The 25,289-nt window shown below is 46.2% G+C and overlaps 1 protein-coding gene across 4 annotated transcripts in view; it reads left to right on the forward strand.

Moving 5' to 3' along the window:
- LRP8 (LDL receptor related protein 8) overlaps nt 1-25,289 on the forward strand; it is a 240,313-nt gene that overhangs the window by 200,460 nt on the left and 14,564 nt on the right. For all 4 annotated transcript variants that reach the window (XR_008846595.1, XM_056532188.1, XM_056532190.1 and 1 more), the window contains 6 exons: nt 5,129-5,254; nt 13,636-13,807; nt 15,052-15,279; nt 15,577-15,695; nt 24,374-24,513; nt 24,983-25,124. Coding sequence is in view for 3 of the 4 variants with exons in the window: in XM_056532188.1 (XP_056388163.1) it covers nt 5,129-5,254; nt 13,636-13,807; nt 15,052-15,279; nt 15,577-15,695; nt 24,374-24,513; nt 24,983-25,124 (927 nt within the window). In the remaining variant the exon portion in view is untranslated. The remainder of the gene's footprint in view (nt 1-5,128; nt 5,255-13,635; nt 13,808-15,051; nt 15,280-15,576; nt 15,696-24,373; nt 24,514-24,982; nt 25,125-25,289) is intronic.

Here is a 25,289-nt window from a genome sequence, read left to right on the forward strand (position 1 = left end):
ACACACGCATATATAGAAGTAGCACAAAGAAAAACCCGTTCGGCACTGTGATTTCAGAAATGCAGGAGGTATATAAATAGTGTATATAGTTGGTTCTTGCACCAAGGTATAGGTTAGAGATGAGCGAACTTACAGTAAATTCGATTTGTCACAAACTTCTCGGCTCGGCAGTTGATGACTTATCCTGCATAAATTAGTTCAGCTTTCCGGTGCTCCCGTGGGCTGGAAAAGGTGGATACATTCCTAGGAGACTCTTTCCTAGGACTGTATCCACCTTTTCCAGCCCCCCGGAGCACCTGAAAGCTGAACTAATTTATGCAGGAAAAGTCAGCAACCGGCGAGCTGAGAAGTTTGTGACGAATCGAATTTACTGTAAGTTCGCTCATCTCTAGTGTAGGTGGTGCTCAGGCTACTTGCAATGTTCAGTAGATACAAATATTCATGTGTAGAAAGAGAAATGATAGCCGGCCACGCACCAGTATGTTCCTTCTTCAAGCCTTTATTGCATCGGCATAATACATAAACGGGGGGGGGGGGGGGTATACAGAAAGGAAGAACAACCTGCCACGCCCCCTCCCATAGACTTGCATTGAGGGGGCGGGGTGGGACATCATGAGGGGGCGGGGCTATGAAGTAATGAGCTCCCAGCTCCAGCGTTCGGAACAGTTTGTTCCAAACTCTGAGCAGCGGAGTGCCCCTTTAAGTATTATGTATCTTTAAGCTTGAAAAAGGTTCCAGTGTGGGACTGAAACGTTGCTGCTGTGATGTGAGACAATAAATTCACAATTTCTTTTGCACGTTGGTGTGCTGCACCATTGTTTTCCTACTGTGGTTGGACTTTGATCGAGTTCACCAAGCATTGATTCTGAAGTGGTGCTGCAGAAATTTTTTCTACTATACATATATATAGATACTGAAGAGAGATGGCGGGGGGGGGGGGGGGGGGGGGGGGGAACCAGGAAACTCAACTATAGGAGATATAAACTGTATAAATGCAAGCAGGAACAGTCTTTTACAAAAGTAAATACCGTATTTTTCGCCCCCTATAGGACGCTACGGCGTATAAGACGCACCCAATTTATAGGTGCAAAATCTAAAAAAAATAAAGATTTTGAACCCAATAGTGGTCTTCAACCTGGGGACCTCCAGATGTTGCAAAACTACAACTCCCAGCATGCCCGAACAGCCGTTGGCTGTCCGGGCATGCTGGGAGTTGTAGTTTTGCAACATCTGGAGGTCCGCAGGTTGAAGACCACTGCATAGGAGGTAATACTCACGTGTCCCCGCCGCTCCGGACCCGTCACCGCTGCCCTGGATGTCGCTCCATCGCTGTCGCCGTGTCCCCGTTGCTTCGGAACGTCTCTGCTGCCGGTCGGGTATCCTCGCTCTCCGTCGCCGTCATCACATCGTTGCGCACGGCGACGCACGTACACGACGACGTGATGACGAGGAAGGAGATCGCCGGCCATACAGGGGATCCCTGAACGGAGAAGACACCGAGGAGGCAGGTAAGGTCCCTCCCGGTGTCCTGTAAGCACTAACCCGGCTATTCAGTCGGGCTGTTCGGTGAAATCGCGGCGGTCCTGAAGAGCCCGACTGAACAGCCTGGTTAGTGTCACTTTCCCTTCAGACGCGGCGGTCAACTTTGATCGCCGCGTCTGAAGGGTTAATACAGGGCTTCACCGCGATCTGTGATGTCATGTATTAGCCGCGGGTCCCGGCCGTTGATGGCCGCAGGGACCGCCGCGATAGGGGTGTATTCGCTGTATAAGACGCACCGACTTTTTCCCCCCAGTTTTGGGGAAGAAAAAGTGCGTCTTAGGCTGGGTTCACACTATGTTTTGTCCCATACGGGAGCGCATACGGCAGGGGGGAGCTAAAAGCTCGCGCTCCCGTATGTAACCGTATGCGCTCCCGTATGTCATTCATTTCAATGAGCCGACCGGAGTGAAACGTTCGGTCCGGTCGGCTCATTTTTGCGCCGTATGCGCTTTTACAACCGGACCTAAAACCGTGGTTGACCACGATTTTAGGTCCGGTTGTAAAAGTGCATACGGCGCAAAAATGAGCCGACCGGACCGAACGTTTCACTCCGGTCGGCTCATTGAAGTGAATGGCATACGGGAGCGCATACGGTTACATACGGGAGCGCGAGCTTTTAGCTCCCTCCTGCCGTATGCGCTCCCGTATGGGACAAAACGTAGTGTGGACCCAGCCTTATACGGCGAAAAATACGGTACACCTTAATAGTACAGAAGCAGTAGATACAATTCAATGATATAGGAAGTACGTATGCATTCACCGCATCTAGCGTCTAACTGTTCAAGGTACCGGATCCACAGGGATGATATGCCTCCCCGTACCCTACCCTACCCCCCACAGTTAGACGCTAGATGCGGCGAATACATACGTACTTCCTATATCATTGGATAGATATATATCAAGTACCTGTTCAGTTGTCTGTGCAATGGGAATATTTCCTTCTAGCTCGTATAGTGCACAAAGTTCTTTTATTCACGGGATAATACAACAATGGGATTATAGGGAGACAGTGGAAGTTACGATACATGCAGCATTGCCTCTCGGTGTACAGAAGCCGGTACAAAACAAATCTGCGACCAATCCCACTTCTTGGTTATGAGGTTTTGGTAGTGTTTAAAGGGGTACTCCGCTGCTCAGTGTTTGGAACAAACTGTTCCAAACGCTGGAGCCAGGAGCTTGTAACGTCATAGCCCCGCCCCCTCATGATGTCACGTCCCGCCCCCTCAATGCAAGTCTATGGGAGGGGTAATGATGGCTGTAACGCCCCCTCCCATAGACTTGCATTGAGGGGGGCGGGTGTGATGTCATGAGGGGGCTATGACGTCGCGAGCTCCCGGTGCCGGCTCCAGCACTCGGAACAGTTTGTTCCAAATGCTAAGCAGCGAAGTACCCCTTTAAGACCACAGAGAGGAAATCTGTTCTCTGTTTCCAAAAGCTCTAAATAATTGAATATTCCCAGTATATGTGCCATAAGTCAGAATGGATGTATACACTTCTAATACACTCAGTGGATAATATTCTTCCGTTTTTTTTTTGATCCAGAGAGGGGTGAGGAAACATTTGTGTAATTGTTTGTCTATTATTAGCTGCAGGTGATACAAATAAAGGCGATTCCTTAATATCCTGGAAGGTGCCGTCTTGTATAAGCATTTCCAATATGTATAAGGCTGGGTTCACACCACGTTTTCTTAAATACGGTTCCCGTATACGGTTTGGAGGAGGGGGGTGGGGCTTAATCGCGGCGCCCGCACTCAGCCGTATTCGGGAACCGTATTTAATACAAGTCTATGAGCCGACCGGAGTGAACCGCAGCCTCCGGATGGCTTAGTTTTCGGCCGTATGCGGTTTCCCGACCGCAGGCAAAAACGTTGTCGACCACGTTTTTGCCTGCGGTCGGGAAACCGCATACGGCCGAAAACGAAGCCGACCGGAGGCTGCGGTTCACTCCGGTCGGCTCATAGACTTGTATTAAATACGGTTCCCGAATACGGCTGAGTGCGGGCGCCGCGATTAAGCCACGCCCCCCTCCTCTAAACCGTATACGGGAACCGTATTTAAGAAAACGTGGTGTGAACCCAGCCTAATTTTGAGGTGAATATAGGCCAGAGATTAAGGTCCCTGAGAGCCGGGGACTCAAATTAATGGATAATGAGAAATCCAGGGCCTAGGGGTAGCTGAGTATTTAAGGGCACATCTTCTTTGTAGGTGTCTGAAGAAAACCGAATGTGGGATATGATGTTTAATTTGTAGTTGGTCAGAGGTTATGCAAACATTTTATATATATATATATATATATATATATATATATATATATATATACACACACCCCCTATGGAAGGACATCACATTGGTTCCAAACACCAATTTCCGGCAATGAGCTAATTTCAGGAAACTTCAGAGAGAATTATGCCTGTCTGCTACAATGTCATCGCATTAAGCAATTGATCTGGATTCTCTCCAAACTCGCTCTGCCAGGTAGATGATTCTCAGTATATAACTGCGGACAGGAATGGTCATAGAGCAGTAGAATTCACTAAAAATTACCCAAAATGGGCTTGTGGGTCACATAAGATGGTTGTATATGAACCAGCCTCTAATATGAGTTGGCCACTATATGATCAAGAAACAAACCTGGGAGCCTAACCCGGGCTATATGTTTTGGTTATTGTGAGAGGGAAATTCTCAATTAAAGAGGCCTTAAAGGCTCTCCGGTGCAAGATACAACCTGTGTATGGTGTTAAAAAGTATATTTAAAGTAACTTACAAATATAATGTTATTAGCCATAGTGCACAGATCTTCTATTATGAGCTGTGCATTCTTCCTTGTAGCTGTGGCATCACGTCACACTCTTTGAATTTAGTCTGCTCATCCCTCCTACTCCCTCCTCTCCTGTCTGCCCAGGATGAGACCAGTGATGTGAAGGGGGAGAGCTCTTATTACTTCTCATTAGATTCGTGACTCATTAGATAAGGCAGCAGTGAGTCTGTAATTATGGAAACTACTGCGACTGAAAAAGGTTTACTGCTACCTTATCTAACGAGTCATAAATCTAATGAGCAAAATAAAAGCTCCCCCCTTTCACATGACTGGTCTCCTCCTGAGCAGACAGGCGGAGGAAGGATGGAGAAGACTGCTTGTACAACCTGTGATGTGATGTCACATCTACAAGGGAGAGAGTGCAGCTGATAATACAAAATCTGTGCACTATGGCAAATAACATTATATTAGTAAGTAGCTTTATTATACATTTTGAAACCATTAATTATTTTTTTCCGCCGAACAACCCCTTTAAGAGAATCCAAGATCAAAAAACACTGTGTCGCATGTTGTTTATCTTTCATGTTGCAGATTCTGCATGCAGTATATTTTTTGTACCATTAGAATTCTGCAAAATGACAGACACCAGATGGAAACCCGACAGACCCCATTAAAGTTAATGGGGTCTTTTGGGATCCGTTGGTGTCATTCAGTGGACTGTCAATTCGTTTACTCCTCCTGAATGAAAACTGTTATAGATCCCCAAAAACAAAGCCTCTGACGCAGATGGGACCCTAACCTTCTATTGCCTTGTGTATTTGATTTCAGACATAGACGAGTGCGAGAACCCCGATGCGTGCAGCCAGATCTGCGTCAACTACAAAGGAGACTATAAGTGCGAATGTTATGAAGGATTTCAGATGGACAGTGTTTCTAAGACGTGCAAGGCAGCAGGTGAGTGCCGGGGACGATCATGTCAGTCGGGGAAGATAATGGATGAGCAAAGTTACATCAAGTGAATTATTCACGACCTTACAACGAAGAACATGAATACAGGATTTAAGGGACAATATCCAGAAGCCTGGAGGGAATAGCTTAAGGGCAGTGAGTCAAACGCTCAATGGTGTGTAATTTCCTAGGCCAGTGTTTCCCAACCAGTGTGCCTCCAGCTGTTGCAAAACTACAACTCCCAGCATGCCCGGACAGCCATCGGCTGTCCGGGCATGCTGGAAGTTGTAGTTTTGAAACAGCTGGAGGCACACTGGTTAGAAAACACTGTCCTAGACTATAGGGCCATCCATTAGGTTACTAAAAAATAATGGAGATGGATGCCGATTATTATACAAAACAGAACTTTGCTATCCTATTGATATATACCGGCAGTGTTTTCCTTATTTTTACTTCTCCGTTTTTGTTGTGCGTTTTGGTTTCTTAATCTTTTTTTTTTTTTTTTTATATAAGATCACAAAGGTTCTAAAGCCGGTCATACACATTAGGTAAGTGTCAAATAAACCAGCCAATTCCATGAGGACCAGCTGACCAACAAAGGGCTCATTCACACTACGGAATCTGTCTGGAGCGGGCGCCGGCAAAACGGTGCTAGGACTGCTCAAAAATGCGTAGTCTCCATAGACGGCAGTTTATTTTAGAGCAGATTCCACAGAAAGAATGAACATACTTATTCCTTCTATGGAGTCCGGGGGCCGGAACGTATGCCGCATAAATTCTGTATTGTGAATGGTGCAGCAGAATCCAATTAAGAACGATAAGAGGCTGCTGCATTTCCGGAGCTGAATGGGCACTAAAGTGTAATTATGGCCTCCCAGCTCTTTCCCAAAAGCAGATGTTGGGGAGAGAAGGTTCGGGCATGTTAAACTTAAGTAGTCCGATTCTTTTGTTTTTGATGGATAAGCTGCTGCCAGAGGAGTCTGCATTTCTCTTTCTCTCTCTACTTTGGAAACACATGCATGTTCAGCTGAGCTGGGGGATCAGGGGAGAGATGTCACAGAATAAGCTTTGACCAACAACTTAAAGGGGTATTCCAGGCAAAAACTTTTTTTATATATATCAACTGGCTCCGGAAAGTTAAACAGATTTGTAAATTACTTCTATTAAAAAATCTTAATCCTTCCAGTAGTTATTAGCTTCTGAAGTTGAGTTGCTGTTTTCTGTCTAACTGCTTTCTGATGACTCATGTCCCGGGAGCTGTGCAGTTCCTATGGGGATATTCTCCCATCATGCAAAGCTCCCGTGACGTGACATCATCATTGAGCAGTGAGACAGAAAACTTCAGCAGCTAATAACTATTGGAAGGATTAAGATTTTTTAATAGAAGTCATTTACAAATCTGTTTAACTTTCTGGAGCCAGTTGATATATATAAAAAAAAGTTTTTGCCTGGAATACCACTTTAACCCCTTCCCGACCTATGACATACCTGTACGTCATGGGTGGCAAGGTGTTCCCGACCCATGACATACAGGTACGTCATGGACATTACTGCCGCTACTCGCGGCATCCCGCAGCGCCCGGAAAGATGGTTGCTATCACTGATAGCCAGCCATCTTACCATGCGACCACGGGGGGTTTCATCCCCCACCCCCCCCAGCGATCGCTGCTATCAGCTGGTCAAATCTGACTAGCTGATAGCAGCGTTTCGCTATGAAAATACTTAGCAGCGCGGTGTGTGAGTCTGCTAAGTGTCCCTGACCTGTCCCCCGGCGTCACTTACCCGTCCGAGCGGTGTCCCGAGCGGTCCCGGCGTCCTCCATGCGGTCCCGGCTGCGCTGCGTCCCGGCGGTGAGTTTGCAGCAGCAGTGCGGCATCTTCATTGGCAGCAGTGAGATCGCCGTAAAGCGATCTCACTGCTGCCTCTGAGAGTTTCAAAACTGCAACTCCCAGCATGCCCAGACAGCCTTTGGCTTTCTGGGCATGCTGGGAGTTGTAGTTTTGCAACATCTGGAGGTCCTCAGTTTGGAGACCACTGTATAATGGTCTCCAATCTGTGCTCTTCCAGATGTTGCAAAACTACAAATCTCAGCATGCTCAGTCTGTCCAGGCATGCTGGGAGTTGTAGTTCTCTAACATCTGGAAGAGCACAGATTGGAGACCATTATACAGTGGTCTCCAAACTGTGGACCTCCAGATGTTGCAAAACTACAACTCCCAGCATGCCCAGACTGCCCAAGCATGCTGGAAGTTGTAGTTCGGCAACATCTGATCCTTCAGATATTGCCGAACTACAACTTCCAGCATGCCTGGGCAGTCTGGGCATGCTGGGAGTTGTAGTTTTGCAACAACTGGAGGCACACTAGTTGGGAAACATTGTCCGTTTCCTACCTCAGTGCCTCCAGCTGTTGCAATTGTTGCAAAACTATAACTCCCAGCATGCACTGACAGACCATGCATGCTGGGAGTTGTAGTTTTGCAACAGCTGGAGGCACACTGGTTTGGAAACACTAAGTTTGGTTGCAAAACACTTGAAAGTTTATTACTTAACTTAGTGTTTCCAAACCAGTGTTCCTCCAGCTGTTGCAAAACTACAACTCCCAGCATGCACGGACAGCCAAAGGGCATGCTCGAAGTTTGCAACAGCTGGATGTTTGCCCCCTCCCCCCAATGTGAATGTACAGGGTACACTCACATGGGCGGAGGTTTACAGTGAGTGCTGCAAGTTTGAGATGGCGCAAATTTTGCGCTGCAGCTCAAACTTCCAGCGGCAAACTTGCTGTGAACCTCTGCCCATGTGACTGTACCCTAAAAACACTACACTACACTAACACTAACCTAAAATAAAAAGTAAAAAACACTACATATACACATACCCCAACACAGCCCCCCCTCCCCCCAAAAAATGAAAAACGTCTGGTACGCTACTGTTTCCAAAACGGAGCCTCCAGCTGTTGCTAAATAATAACTCCCAGTATTGCCGGACAGCCATTGACTGTCCAGGCATGCTGGGAGTTTTGCAACAGCTGGAGGCACCCTGTTTGGGAATCATTGGCATAGAATACCCCTATGTCCACCCCTATGCAAATCCCTAATTCAGGCCTCAAATGCGCATGGCGCTCTCTCACTTTGGAGCCCTGTCGTATTTCAGGGCAACAGTTTTGGGACACATATGGGGTATCGCCGTACTCGGGAGAAATTGCCTTACAAATTTTCGGGGGCTTTTTCTTCTTTAACCCCTTATGAAAAGGTGAAGTTGGGGTCTACACCAGCATGTTGTGTAAAAAAATAAATTTTTTACACTGACATGCTGGTGTTGCCCTATACTTTTCATTTTCACAAGAGTTAAAAGGGAAAAAAGACCCTCTAAATTTGTAATGCAATTTCTCGTGAGTACGGAGATACCCCATATGTGGGCGCAAAGTGCTCTGGGGGCGCACAACAAGGCCCAGAAGGGAGAGTGCGCCATGTACATTTGAGGTGATTTGCACAGGGGTGGCTGATTGTTACAGCAGTTCTGACAAACGCAAAACAATAAATATCCATATGTGACCCCATTTTGGAAACTACACCCCTCACGGAATGTAATAAGGGGTGCAGTGAGCATTTACACCCCACTGGTGTATGACAGATTTTTGGAACAGTGGTCTGTGAAAATGAAAAATAAAATTTTTGATTTGCACAGTCCACTGTTTCAAATATCTGTCAAACGCCAGTGGGGTGTAAATGCTCACAGCACCCCTTATTAAATTCCATGAGGGGTATAGTTTCCAAAATGGGGTCACATGTGGGGGGGTCCACTGTTCTGGCACCATAGGGGCTTCCTAAATGGGACATGCCCCCCAAAAACCCTTTCAGAAAAACTCACTCTCCAAAATCCCATTGTCGCTCCTTCCCTTCTGAGCCCTCTACTGCGCCCGCCGAATACTTTACATACGCATATGAGGTATTTCCCTACTCGAGAGAAATTGGGTTACAAATTTTAGGGTGATTTCTCTCCTTTTACCCCTTGTAAAAATTCAAAAATTGGGTCTACAAGAAAATGCGAGTGTAAAAAATGAAGATTTAGAATTTTCTCCTTCACTTTGCTGCTATTCCTGTGAAACACCTAAAGGGTTAAAACACTTACTGAACGTCATTTTGAATACTTTGGGGGGTGCAGTTTTTATAATGGGGTCATTTATGGGGTATTTCTAATATGAAGACCCTTAAAATCCACTTCCAACCTGAACTGGGCCCTGAAAAATTACGATTTTGAAAATCTTGAGAAAAATTGGAAAATTGCTGCGGAACTTTGAAGCCCTCTGGTGTCTTCCAAAAGTAAAAACTTGTCAATTTTTTTATGCAAACACAAAGTAGACATATTGTATATGTGAATCAATATGTAATTTATTTGGAATATCCATTTTCCTTTCAAGCAGAGACTTTCAAAGTTAGAAAAATGCTAAATTTTCAAAATTTTCATGACATTTTTAGATTTTTTACCAAGAAAGGATGCAAATATCAGTGAAATTTTACCAATAACATAAAGTAGAATATGTCACGAAAAAACAATCTCGGAATCAGAATGATAGGTAAAAGCATTTCAGAGTTATTAATGTTTAAAGTGACAGTGGTCAGATTTTCAAAAAATGCCCAGGTCATGAAGGGGTTAAAGGGGTACTCCGGTGAAAAACTTTTTTTTATATATCAACTGGCTCCAGAAAGTTAAACATATTTGTAAATTACTTCTATTACAAAATCTTAATCCTTTCAGTACTTATGAGCTTCTGAAGTTGAGTTGTTCTTTTCTGTCTAAGTGCTCTCTGATGACACGTGTCTCGTGAAACGCCCAGTTTAGAAGATGTTTGCTATGGGGGCTTGCTTCTAAACTGCACGGTTCCCGAGACAGGTGTCATCAGAGAGCACTTAGACAGAAAAGAACAACCTTAACTTTAGAAGCTCATAAGTACTGAAAGGATTAAGATTTTTTTATAGAAGTAATTTACAAATCTGTTTAACTTTCTGGAGCCAGTTGATATATATAAAAAAGTTTTTTTCCCTGGATAACTCCTTTAAGTGTATGGCCAGCTATAGAATGCAGATGTGATCATATGCACTCCTTCAAAATGTTCTAATATTTCTGGTAACAAAATGAGGTTGAAGCGTCATTGTTATATGCAAAGACATTTAGCACATCCAATAGCAAACCAAATAGCTGTAGAGGGTAGGGGTGTCAAGGAGTGTCTCTGCTTAGGCCTCAAATGTGAGTGACTGCTGCTGTCCAATTTGTGTGCTGAGTGTTGACGTAAGAAAAGAATATCAGACAAGAAAGATTGGTACAATCTCCCTTCTCAGCCTAGGCAGAAGAAAAGAAGAATCTGGCTTTATTAAGGAAGTACATTGTTATATATGATTATCAAAAGGGGAGGTTGTCAATCGCATAAAAAATCATCTTGTCACGTCTTGATTGGTTATTCAAATCTAAACACTTATACAGGCGTAAATATTATAGTCATATGAGATTATAGGGCAGATTTCCTGTTTTATTTTGAAGATTACAGATGTATCCCCTATTTTGCACCAATTGCATTTTCCTCAGAATGATTTCATTCGGACTACTACTCGTTTCATTGTTACATCTTCCTTTTTGGAACACCATAAATCTTCTTTCTTGCTTCTCAAGTATTATCCAGAGAGCAGGTTCAACTCTTGGTTACAAGCAAATGGCTAAGCTGATATATCTGATAAGAATAATAATGTTTTTCTGCAGCATATGATTAGCATTGATAGATATATATACCGTATTTATCGGCGTATAACAAGCACTTTTTAGGCAAAAATTTTTAGCCTAAAGTCTACCTGCGTGTTATACGCCGATAAGCCGCTGCAGTTCAATGATTTAAAGCGGGCGCTTTAAATCAATGAACTGCAGCGGCTTTGCAGGTGCAGAGACCGCCAGCGCTTCCGGCTTCTCTCCCCCTGCCTGTCCTGGGGTCTAGAGCCCTGCTGCCGGCCCTTCTCTCCCCCTGGCTATCGTCGCCGTTGCCCATTCTCTCCCCCTGACTATCGGTGCCGGCGCCCCATTGCCGGTGCCGATAGCCAGGGGGAGAGAAGCGGCATGGGCAATGGGGCAGCTGCGCCGATAGCCAGGGGGAGAGAAGGGGCAGCGGCACCCTTTGCCTGCGCCGCTGCCCCGTTGCCTCCCCCATCCCCGGTTGCATAATTACCTGTTGCCGGGGTCGGGTCCTCGCTGCTTCAGGCCTCCGGTGTGCGTCCCATGCGTTGTTGCTATGCACTGTACAGCGCGGCGCAATGACGAGTGATGTCATTGTGCCGCACCGTGCAGCGCATAGCAACAACGCATGGGACGCACACCGGAGGCCTGAAGCAGCGAGGACCCGACCCCGGCAACAAGTAATTATGCAACCGGGGATGGGGAAGGCAACGGGGCAGCGGTGCCGGAAATGGGTGCCGCTGCCCCTTCTCTCCCCCTGGCTATCAGCGCCGCTGCCCCATTGCCCGCGCCGCTTCTTTTCCCCTGGCTATCAGCGCCGGCAATGGGGTGCCGGCACCGATAGTCAGGGGGAGAGAACAGGCAGCGGCGCCGATAGCCAGCGGGAGAGAAGCGGCGGCAGCAGGGCTCTAGACCCCAGGAAAGGCAGGGGGAGAGAAGCGGGCGGCGACGGCCTCTCTCCCCCTGCCTTTTCTGGGGGTGTATCGGGGTATACGCATGCACAAACACGCACCCTCATTTTATCATGGATATTTGGGTAAGAAACTTTTTTTACCAAAATATCCTTGGTAAAATGAGGGTGCGTGATATACCCCGATAAATACGGTATATACAGTGACCCCTCAACCTACGATGGCCCCGACATACGATAATTTCAACATGCGATGGCCATCGCATGTTGAAGGCAGCATCAACATACGATGCTTTTGTATGTCGGGGCCATCGCATAAACGGCTATCCGGCAGTGCAGACTGCTTTAGCTGCCACCTGATAGCCGTTTACGGTGCCCTGTGTGGTCCGCCGACGATCACTTACCTGTCCTCGGGGCTACAGCTCGTCCTCTTCAGGATCCCCAGCATCGTCGTCATCACGTCTCTGTGCACGCCGTCCCGTCATCCAATAGGAGCGGCGTGCGTAGCAACGTGATGGCGGTGACAGAGAGTGAGGATGCCGGGGAAGCAGAGGCCTTGCCGGAGCGTCGGGGACACCTCGAGGACGCGGCGACAGCGATGGACGGCGACATCCCTGGCAGCGGTGACGGGTCCGGAGCGGCGGGGACAGGTGAGTACAACTTCTCCTAACAGTGGTCTTCAACCTGCGGACCTCCAGATGTTGCAAAACTACAACTCCCAGCATGCCCGGACAGCCAAACCATGCTGGGTGTTGTAGTTTTGCAACATCTGGAGGTCCGCAGGTTGTAGACCACTGTCCTATACTTTACATTGCACGGATCCCTCAACATACGATGGTTTCAGCAAACGATGGTCCATTTGGAACGGATTACTATCGTATGTTGAGGGACCACTGTATATATATATTAATCAGAATCATTGTAATCATCCCCAACAGGGGGGTACACACCAAAAGAGCCTAGTGTATGCTGCCTAAAACAATAATGAAATGCTAAACCTACAAAGAACTATGATTGCAACAACAAGGTATAGCTAAAAATATGAAAAATCTTTATTAATGAATCTGGACGTACCGATTAAAAACATCATAAAAGTACAAGTAATGAGATGGTGGCAAAAGAAAAACTTATATGCTGGATATATAGAACTATATGGCATTTCACAATAAAGTGCCTACAATGAAATGCTGTATAAGTAATAGCACTAAGGAAAGTCTGGCTATGTATAAAGCCAGATGGCATTCATCACTAAAGTGCATCAATTAGACATTAGGTGAATGAGGTGGAAAACTTTTTTTTTTTTTTTTTTTTTAATCAACTGGTGCCAGAAAGTTAAACAGATTTGTAAATTACTTCTATTAAAAAAATCTTAATCCTTCCAGTACTTATTAGCTGCTGAATACTACAGAGGAAATTCTTTTTGGAACACAGAGCTCTCTGCTGACATCTCTGTCCATTTTAAGGACTGTCCAGAGTAGGAGTAAATCCCCATAGCAAACATATGCTGCTCTGGACAGTTCCTAAAATGGACAGAGATGTCAGCAGACAGCGCTGTGTTCCAAAAAGAAAAGAATTTCCTCTGTAGTATTCAGCAGCTAATAAGTGCTGGAAGGATTAAGATTTGTTAATAGAAGTAATTTACAAATCTGTTTAACTTTTTGGCACCAGTTGATAATAAATAAATAAAAATAAAAGTTTTCCACCGGAGTACCCCTTTAATGTCTTGTGTAAGAGTTTGTGCCTCACTTCCTGTCTCCCACAGGACAGAGTCCATATCTGATCTTCACAAACCGCCACGAACTCCGCCAGATCGATCTGGTCCGCAGAGATTACTCGCGCCTCGCCTCACAATTAAAAAATGTCGTGTCTCTGGATGTAGAAGTGACAAGCAAAAAGATTTACTGGTGCGACCTTTTCCATCGCAAAATTTACAGGTGAGTGTTTATTGTATATGGTAAACTGGATCCAACAGGTATCTGCTGCGCCACTTATTTTATTTCTTTATATATCTTGTGCATTCCTTGACACCTATCCCTTATTCATAGGATGGGGATAAGTGTATGATTTGGGGTGGCTCCGACCACTGGACCCCCTAAGATCTCGAAAATGAGGGTCTTGAGTTTCCCATTAGAATGCCATGATGGAGGTTGTAGTTGTGCAACAGCTGGAGAGCCACAGGCTAGGTAACACTGATGTAAGGCAATGGCAGCCCATCTCACTCCTAGTTGCTCTGTAGGAAAGACTAAAGGACTAATACTTCTGCTATCATGCTATTGTATTGTTACATTCTAGTACAGTGTTTCCCAACCAGGGTGCCTCCAGCTGTTGCAAAACTACAACTCCCAGCATGCCCGGACAGCTGTGAGCACAGGGCATTAAAGGGGTACTCTAGTGGGAACAAAAAAAAAATCAAATCACCTGGTGCCAGAAAGTTAAACAGTAGAGATGAGCGAACTTACAGTAAATTCGATTCGTCACGAACTTCTCGGCTCGGCAGTTGATGACTTTTCCTGCATAAATTAGTTCAGCTTTCAGGTACTCCTGTGGGCTGGAAAAGGTGGATACAGTCCTAGGAGATTCTTTCCTAGGACTGTATCCACCTTTTCCAGCCCACCGGAGCACCTGAAAGCTGAACTAATTTATGCAGGATAAGTCATCAACTGCCGAGCCGAGAAGTTCGCGACGAATCGAATTTACTGTAAGTTCGCTCATCTCTATTAAACAGATTTGTAAATTACTTCTATCAAAAAAATCTTAATTCTTCCAGTACTTATCAGCTGCTGTATGCTCCAGAGGAAGTTGTGCAGTTCTTTCCAGTCTGAACACAGTGCTCTCTGCTGACACCTCTGTCCATGTCAGGAACTGTGCAGAGCAGGAGAAGTTTTCTATGGGGATTTGCTCCTACTTTGGACAGTTCCTGACACCGAAAGAGGTGTCAGCAGAGAGCACAGTGGTCAGACTGGAAAGAACTACATAACTTCCTCTAGAGCATACAGCAGCTGATAAGTACTGGAAGAATTAAGATTTTTCAATAGAAGTCATTTACTGATCAGTATAACTTTCTGGCACCAGTTGATTTAAAAAAAAAAAAATTCCACCGGAGTACCCCTTTAAGTGGCCTTTATCTGATCTGATTTAGCATTTCACTATTTACATTGTTTTAATGTGTTTTATGCAGTTCTCCTCTGGATCGTGCCTCAGACCCTGCAGAACATTTCGTCTTGGTGAACAGCCATCTCCACTCCCCCGAGGGTCTTGCTGTGGACTGGATCCATAAGAACATTTACTGGACGGATTCCGAAAATAAGACCATTTCTGTCGCGACCACCGATGGCTGCAAACGGAAAACGCTGTTTAACCAGGGCCTGGGGGACCCAAGAGCCATTGCGGTGGACCCTACAACAGGGTAAGTTGTAGCATGAATTTGGCGCAGCGTAGCATTTTGGAATGGTGCGTGACCTAAGAAAACATCCACCTGTTATGGGTTCCTGTATAAACATGTGGATACTAAATACCAGAGCAGTGTTTCTCAAGGAGTGTGACTCCAGCTATTGCAAAACTACAACTCCCAGCATGCCGGGACAGCCTTCGGCTGTCCCGGCATGCTGGGAGTTGTAGTTTTGGATAAGCTGGATTCACACTCTTCGGGAAACAATTTACGAGAATGCAAGCATACACTGACTAGTTTGTTTTCTTCTTTCAGGTTCATGTTCTGGTCGGACTGGGGAGACCCAGCTAAGATAGAGAAAGCCGGACTGAATGGAGGTGACCGCCAGGTGCTGGTTTCTGATGAAATCGAATGGCCCAATGGGATCACATTAGGTAGATCACAGTATAACGCTTAAATGTGCCGGACTGCGCCACTTTCACTGTGATGAATTATTTTAGTTTGTGACATGCAGATCATTGGCAAAGTTTTACTGTCACCAGGATGCACAAAAGTTTTGATCTGTCTGGGTCTTAGCGTTGGGACCCCTACAGATCAGGAGAACGACCCTAGAGAAGTGCGCGCCATTGATCTTCCCTCCCCAGCTTATATTGATCTTTATCTCGATGCTCCGTTATAAGTCAAATCTACTGATCGGTGGGGGTCTCAGCACTGAGACCTAGACCGATCAAAACTGTTGGCATGTGTCTGTGCCCATTTAATGACAGGCTCCATTCCAGAAGCAGCCGGGAGGGATCTGCTTTTCTTCTTTTGATCACTCTAAGTTTCTAGCAAGGGTAAATCTGCCTTTAGGGAGCTGCTGGCTCTTCTGACTTGTCTGTTTCAGGTAAGTACCAGGACGCAAGGGCTAACAGGTTAAAGGAGTACTCCAGTTTACTAAAATAAGTGTCTGATCTCCAGAGCAATCTTCTGCATGTCCGCCCAGCTCTGCATTAAAAGAGCTGTGTTTACTACAGCATGAAAACGCCCCCTCCATGCAGCCAGAGATACAGCGCTCATGTATTTCCGGCTTTCCCATAGTGATGCATGGATGGGCGTGTTGACCACCGCTTCGTGTAGTGGTCCACACAGCTCTTTTCATGCAGAATAGGGGATATATTTTAGTAAACCAGAGTACTCCTTTAACAATTTCGGACTTTAAAGAGGCGGTTTCCTTATTAGCTCTTGTTTTCCCGGGTATTGCTGCTTCTTTCATGTGAAAAGTACAATCCATCCCCCTATGAATCTGGAGGCAGCTCTTACCCGTACTGGCTACAGATTCTACCATCAGGGAACTACTACCCCTGACATGTGCGCTCCTGATGCCTGGCTCTACAGTCTTCGAGCGTGAACTAGAAAACTGTTGTCATCACTTCCCCTCTAAGTATTTATTACCCAGACAGTGTCCTCAGTGCCCCAGTCCCATATATCAAAGGAAAGGCGCCAAACCTACTAAATAGGTGCCTTTCTTTTATGTGTAATCTGTTTTCATTACAATGAATTACATGTCATCAATAGGTAATGTAAAGTAAGAGCAAAAAAGACATATTAAAAGCAAAATGTAAAGGTTTATAAATATCAGCTTTTACCATAAGAAAAAGCATAAACATGAGATACCCCAAAAATCATATTAAAAGGCACAAGAACCGGCTGGGGAGCCACAGTTATATACTTACTACTGAAAGTATTGCAGTAGCTTGTTGCCCAGAAGGTAAGCAAGAAAGCCAAACAGAGAGCGAAAAGAATCAAATAACAGAAACAAAAAGAGGGCAAAGAGTAAGAGAGGGGAAAGAAGGGGGGGGGGGCAGGGGATCCAATCACCTGATGACGAAGAGAACCAAAATCACAAATTGACCCAAGAGTGTTGGAAATTCAGTAGAGTCCATCACTGCTCCCAAAAATTAAACAAGCAGGCCGGTCATGTATTTCAGCTATTTGTTCCTTCATTCTCATATTGTTTTTTTTTAGCTCCATTTAGTCATAGAAAGTGGCAAGAAATGACCCTGTTTCCAAAAATGCCTCAAACTTCTTTTTTGCCTTTGCCGAAATTCCCAAGAATAAAGACAACAAGGCCACGTGTGGCGTATCAGGGACCTGAGTAGGCCCGATTTTTAAGAGCTGAGGCAAGTGCTCTCTCTCACCCAAAGTGCAAGATAAAGTGCAAACGTGTCACACTGAAAAAACGTGCACAAAGGAATGCGGTCTATCCTTAAGCCCTTCTCCAACAGGAGAGAGGCCCCCCCAAAAAAACCTACCCTTCACCTCCGGGCCAAAAGGCACCTGCAAGGATCCAGGTTCGATGCCCCTTTTCGCCGAAGCTACTAAGGGGCCGAAAATGCTCCTGGCTTCAACCTAGGCGTTAACCAAGGTATCAGCCGAGGAGCCGTATACTGGTGGCATCTCGACTGAAGCCAAGGTGCCCAGGGGTTGCAGGGAGGTGAGGAACCTAATGGCCACCCACACCTCCCCTAGACCGCCAGGAGGGACACCCAGAAGGGCTACCGCATCCTGGCAATCCTGTGTACAAAACAAACACATAAAAGAGGCACAGTGACATACAAAAAAAAAGATATACTGTCCCGGTCATCCGGTCGGATCTATAAAAATTTCCCGGATCCTAGCCAGAAGGCCGGGGTACCAAGGGCGAGTGCCAAAGGTGAAGAGTAATAGTGCAGTGCTTCCACTCAATGGGGAGTGCACCCAGTAAGTTTAGGCACCCCAGGGTCACCACTCCCCATGGCACAAATGTACCTCAGCTCTACATCCCCCAACCTCATGGCCAGATCTGGAGGAAACCGAGCACATCAGAGCAGCCGTTGAGCTGGTTCTGTGGCACCAGCCCCGGAACGCCCCGGTACACCTGCTCCTCCGTGCAGCCATCCATTCTGACCAGTGGACTACCTGATAACAACAGATACTACACTTGATCTTAGCCAAAAGGCCGAGGCCCGATACAGCTGAAATACAGCATCCCAAAATGATTTAGTGAGCAGCGCCACCATATATGTAGAAGTGTGCTCAACGCCATGGCACCTCCAGCACATATTGGAGAAAATAGGAAATATGCGCTAAACGTCCACCGGACAATAGTACCAGCGCAAGAGAATTTTATATTTCTTCTCTTTAGCATGTGGTAGCACCCTTTACTTCCTGGCTCTCTGCGATCTTTGTCTTTCTGCTCCATTATAAGTCGGTGGCAGTGTTTCCCAACCAGAGTACCTCCAGCTGTTGCAAAACTACAACTCCCAGCATGCCCGGACAGCCGAAGGCTGTCCGGGCATGCTGGGAGTTGTAGTTTTGCAACAGCTGGAGGCACCCTGGTTGGGAAACACTGGTCTATGGAGCACAAAGACAAAGAACACTGGACAGGTGAATAGTCTTGCATTGTATGGGGGAGATTTATCAAAACCTGTCGAGAGGAAAAGTTGCCCAGTTGCCCATAGCAACCAATCAGATCGCTTCTTTCATTTTTTTTTTTTTAAAGGGTACCTCTCATCAAAAAAAACTTTTGATATATTATAGATTAATGTATGCAGAATAACTTCACAATTGCATGTTATTAAAAAAATATGCTTCTTTCTATTTAATTTTCCACTTTGAAGAAATGACCACTAGGGGTCTCCCTACCAGTCCTGGCAGCAAGCATTTCAGACTCATGCTGGAGTCCTAAACACTACGAGCTGCCCGTCTGCTTTGTTCACAAAGGAGAACACTCAGAGCTGCCAGCCTGCTTTGTTCACAGCCTGTTTGGCTGTGAACAAAGCAGGCTGGCAGCTCTGAGTGTTTAGGACTCCAGCATGAGTCAGAAATGTTTGCTGACAGGACTGATCGGCAAAAATACAATAGAAAGAAGCCTATTTTTCATTAACATGCTATTGGAAAGTTACTCAACATTCATTAATCTAAAATATATCAAAAGTTTATTTGATGAGAGGTCCCCTTTAAAAGGCCTCTGCAAAATGAAAGAAGGCATCTGATTGGTTGCTATGGGCAACTGGGTAACTTTTCCTCTGCACAGGTTTAGATAAATCTCCCCCTATGTCTCTATAGCTGAACAACAGTGACCTCTAGTGGGCATTTACTAGTATCATTTCGTACGGTTCATTTTATCTTATCATTAGGTTTGATTAGATTATCTTTGGCCCTATGCACTTTATAAACCTTGTTTAATTAATGAATTCATTATTTGGTCTGTACCTGCTCGCTGCCTGTAGTGTTCGACTATAGGTATCTTTTGGTCCAGATTAGAGATGAGCAAATTTACAGTAAATTTGATTCGTCACGAACTTCTCGGCTCGGCAGTTGATGTCTTTTCCTGCATAAATTAGTTCAGCTTTCCGGTGCTCCCGTGGGCTGGAAAAGGTGGATACAGTCCTAGGAGACTCTTTCCTAGGACTGTATCCACCTTTTCCAGCCCACCGGAGCACCGGAAAGCTGAACTAATTTATGCAGGAAAAGTCATCAACTGCCGAGCCGAGAAGTTCGTGACGAATCGAATTTACTGTAAGTTCGCTCATCTCTAGTCCAGATCTCCTAAACCCACCATTGTTGAAGGGTCTATTAAAACGTACAGTATCCAGCGCAGGATGTGAAGTTTTCAGTCATTTCATTTAAATTGGACTCTGCAGCATAAAATCTGCAGCTTCGAATACATCAAATACACACAAGATATTGCATGTGAATATACCCTAAACTGTCTGTATATGTTTTTTTTTAATGGTTTAGGGCTGTGTATGTAGTTACATGTACTTAGATGACTTTCCAATGAAATATATATTTGACATTGATTACACCGTAGTTTGTGTATGTTTATATAGGGGGCACCTTTTGGCATAGTCCTATTATATTCTTCAGCACATTCATTTGTATCGTGCTGTTTTTCATTGAGGAGATCCAGTTGGTGTATGGAGACATATATTTCCAGGCAGTGCTCTATGGGAGTAACGTATCTTTCTTTTGGGAGAAGAAAACGATATAATATCAGTCAAATCTGATTTTTCTTCAAAAGCATGAGAGACGGCCTGTAGACTGTATCCCGTGGAAAAAACCTTGAACCGGCTGCCTACAGATAGGCGTCTCTTCCTTCTGGAGAAGAGCTAATTTCCATGAAGGAGATTTATCATTCCTTGCTAACGTATGGTTTTTTTTATGCATTTTTTTTTTCACAAACTTTTGCCTACGTGCGACCGATTTATCAAATAGTGGCACGTTGAAAGCACAACACGCGAAAACCCCCTTACATATGCATGTTTTAAAGCATTAATGATTTCCCTACGTCCAGGGACTGGCTGGCCATCGGGCTTACCGTGAACTTGCCCTGTTGGTCAGGCCCTGTTCCCCAAAGCAATATATATATATATATATATATATATATATATATATTTATATACATATATATATATATATATATATATATATATATACACTGCCCCTCTCAGCGCTATATATATTTACTGCCCCCCACAGCGCTATATATATATTTATTTATATATATATATATATATATATATATATATATACTGCCCCCGCATCGCTATAGATATATACTGCCCCCCGCAGCACTATATATGTGAATATATACATATATACACACATACATATATTGTTCCACGCAGCGCTATGTGTCATAATGATTCTATTAGCAGGGGATCGAACCGGCCGGGGCTACATTGCGCTGCACTTCCCCGGCCGGTCCGATCCTCTGCTAATCGAATCACATAGCGCTGCGGGGGCTATAGGTATATAAAAGCGCTGCGGCGGGCAGTATATATAGCACTGCAGGGGGCACTATAACTATAGCGCTGCAGGGGGCACTATAACTATAGCGCTGCAGGGGGCACTATAACTATAGCGCTGCAGGGGGCACTATAACTATAGCGCTGCAGGGGGCACTATAACTATAGCGCTGCAGGGGGCACTATAACTATAGCGCTGCAGGGGGCACTATAACTATAGCGCTGCAGGGGGCACTATAACTATAGCGCTGCAGGGGGCACTATAACTATAGCGCTGCAGGGGGCACTATAACTGTAGCGCTGCAGGGGGCACTATAACTATAGCACTGCAGGGGGCACTATAACTATAGCGCTGGGGGGGCACTATAACTATAGCGCTGGGGGGGCACTATAACTATAGCGCTGGGGGGGCACTATAACTATAGCGCTGGGGGGGGCACTATAACTATAGCGCTGGGGGGGCACTATAACTATAGCGCTGGGGGGGCACTATAACTATAGCAATGCGGGGGGCACTATAACTATAGCGCTGCGGGGGGCACTATAACTATAGCACTGCGGGGGGCACTATAACTATAGCACTGCGGCGGGCACTATAACTAGCGCTGCAGGGGGCACTATAACTATAGCGCTGCAGGGGGCACTATAACTGTAGCGCTGCGGGGGGCACTATAACTGTAGCGCTGGGGGGGGCACTATAACTGTAGCGCTGCGGGGGGCACTATAACTGTAGCGCTGCGGGGGGCACTATAACTGTAGCGCTGCGGGGGGCACTATAACTATAGCAATGCGGGGGGCACTATAACTATAGCAATGCGGGGGGCACTATAACTATAGCACTGCAGGGGGCACTATAACTAGCGCTGCAGGGGGCACTATAACTAGCGCTGGGGGGGCACTATAACTGTAGCGCTGTGGGGGCTATAACTGTAGCGCTGTGGGGGCACTAACTGTAGCGCTGTGGGGGCACTATAACTGTAGCGCTGTGGGGGGCACTATAACTTTAGCGCTGCGGGGGGCACTATAACTGTAGCGATGCGGGGGGCACTATAACTATAGCGATGCGGGGGGCACTATAACTATAGCGATGCGGGGGGCACTATAACTATAGCGCTGCAGGGGGCACTATAACTATAGCGCTGCAGGGGGCACTATAACTATAGCGCTGCAGGGGGCACTATAACTATAGCGCTGCAGGGGGCACTATAACTATAGCGCTGCAGGGGGCACTATAACTATAGCGCTGCAGGGGGCACTATAACTATAGCGCTGCAGGGGGCACTATAACTGTAGCGCTGCAGGGGGCACTATAACTGTAGCGCTGCAGGGGGCACTATAACTGTAGCGCTGGGGGGGGCACTATAACTGTAGCGCTGCGGGGGGCACTATAACTGTAGCGCTGCGGGGGGCACTATAACTGTAGCGCTGCGGGGGGCACTATAACTATAGCAATGCGGGGGGCACTATAACTATAGCAATGCGGGGGGCACTATAACTATAGCACTGCAGGGGGCACTATAACTAGCGCTGCAGGGGGCACTATAACTATAGCGCTGCAGGGGGCACTATAACTATAGCGCTGCGGGGGGCACTATAACTGTAGCGATGCGGGGGGCACTATAACTATAGCGCTGCAGGGGGCACTATAACTATAGCGCTGCAGGGGGCACTATAACTGTAGCGCTGCAGGGGGCACTATAACTGTAGCGCTGCAGGGGGCAGTATAACTATAGCACTGCAGGGGGCACTATAACTGTAGCGCTGCAGGGGGCACTATAACTGTAGCGCTGCGGGGGGCACTATAACTATAGCAATGCGGGGGGCACTATAACTATAGCAATGCGGGGGGCACTATAACTATAGCACTGCGGGGGGCACTATAACTAGCGCTGCAGGGGGCACTATAACTATAGCGCTGCAGGGGGCACTATAACTATAGCACTGCAGGGGGCACTATAACTGTAGCGCTGCAGGGGGCACTATAACTGTAGCGCTGCAGGGGGCACTATAACTATAGCGCTGCAGGGGGCACTATAACTGTAGCGCTGCAGGGGGCACTATAACTGTAGCGCTGGGGGGGCACTATAACTTTAGAGCTGGGGGCCACTATAACTATAGCTGAGGGGGGGGACCTATAACTATAGCACTGGGGGGGCACGTTCTTTAGTGAGTAACTTTAAAAACCCTGCTGGGAGCCCTGAATGGCCACCCGGCACCAGCCATTCAGGGCTCCCAGCAGGGAATTTAAAATGAAAGCAAAACATAGTATACACATGCCGCATGACGCGCATGCCGCCCGCTCCCCTGGTTAATAACTTCTGATCGCATCAGGTCTCAGGAGTGAGACCCTGTGCGATGAATCCCTCAGCCCCTGTACTACTACCCCCAACATGGAACAGACTCTGTTCCATGATGGGGGTAGTAGTACAAGCACTAATGTAGCCTCCCCAGACGCCTGCAGACTCCTGCAGCTGGGAATACTACTCCCATCATGAAAACATGTCTGTTCCATGATGGGAGTAGTAGAAGTCCCGGCTGCGGGAGTCTGTAGGCGGTTGACGGAAGACAGCGGCCGTGTTATCATAGCCTTAGTTCACAGTAGATTTTTAGCGGTTGAATGAAGTTTCTCTAGGCAGCTCAGGAGCTCAAATAACGATGCGACGTAAAAACTGAGTATTTTTCATATTTAGCGACTGTCGCTATTGCTGAATCTCGGAACAATGCAAAGGAAAAAAAAAAAAGGTAAGTAAAATTGAAAAGTCCCACGGGATAGGGAAAAGTCGCAATTGCACAAACAGATGCGACTTTTGTAAGCAAAAAAAAAAAACACTATGGAGCTTGATAAATCTCCTTCCATGTTATTCCTCCCAGAAATGCATAAATAAATTGACAACTGGGAGTTGCCATTCTCCTTGTCATTAAGGTGAGTCCCTACAGCACTGTTTCCCAACCAATGTGCCTCCAGCTGTTCCAAAACATCAAATCCTGGTATGCCCGTCCTGCCGAAGGCTGCCTTACAGAGGCTGATACTGCCCAATTAGTGTTAACTTTGCCAGAATGTAAAGAAAACCCCTATTGATAAGGGGTATGGGACCACCCAAGCTATCACTATATTCAAAATTTTCCAGGCGGAGCAACAGAGGAATGTCGCAACACAGAATCCTATCAAATAAATTGTTAGTTTATATTGTTAGTTTATATACAGTGGTGACCTGTATATTCAATCAAATGTCTCTTATTTGGAGCCCATGATACCATAAAACGTGCATGTAGCCTGGCAGCATTGGGGCTCAACATTTCTGTGCCCTATCAGTGATTATTCCATCTCATTGCTCTAGATGTGCTGACCCACCGCCTGTACTGGGTGGATTCCAAGCTCCATACCCTCTCCAGCGTGGACTTTAATGGCTCCAACAGGAAGCTGCTCATCTTCTCCGAGGATAAGCTCAGTCACCCGTTTGGTCTGGCAGTTTTTGAGGTAAAATCCCACCACTGTATGATGGCGGAGGGTCCTTCAGTGCCATATTTTGCTGTTGTGTATTTTCTTACTCAATGGGTAAAATACGGCACGTGTGACGCTGACCCTAATTTGTTTTGTTGCATAACTACTTTATAAAGGCAGGTTCCACTTAAAGGGGTATTCTGCTGCTCAGCATTTGGAACAAACTGTTCCAAACGCTGGAGTCGGCGCCGGTAGCTCGTGACGTCATAGCCCCGCCCCCTCACAACATCATGCCCTGCCCCCTCAATGCAAGTCTATGGGAGGGGGCGTGACGGCTGTCACGCCCCCTCCCATAGACTTGCTTTGAGGGGGATTGGCTGTGACGTCACGGGCTGCTGGCTCCTGCATTCGGAACAGTTTGTTCCAAACGCTGAGCAGGGGAGTACCCCTTTAATGTAGGTTTTCTATGCCATCTGTTAATCTTTTCCCCTCTTTGGTCCTCCAGGATAAGGTGTTCTGGACCGACCTGGAGAATGAAGCCATCTTTAGCGCCAACAGATTGACAGGAAAAGACATTCAGGTCCTTGCTGAGAATCTCAACAATCCTCATGATATTGTTGTTGTTCACCAGTTAAAGCAACCAAAAGGTACGAGAATCTTTCTTACTCTGTAAAGTGAGAACAATTGGTTGGCATGGGGTGGGTGCAATAGGGTTGGCTGCTTTTACATAGTGTACAGGAGACGGCTCAGCTTATCTTGCGCTTTCATGTAGCGCCTTTCAGTATGCAGTGACTATGGCCGCTTTTATACAG

Source organism: Hyla sarda, chromosome 7, assembly GCF_029499605.1.
Source record: "Hyla sarda isolate aHylSar1 chromosome 7, aHylSar1.hap1, whole genome shotgun sequence".
Classification (NCBI taxonomy): domain Eukaryota; kingdom Metazoa; phylum Chordata; class Amphibia; order Anura; family Hylidae; genus Hyla; species Hyla sarda.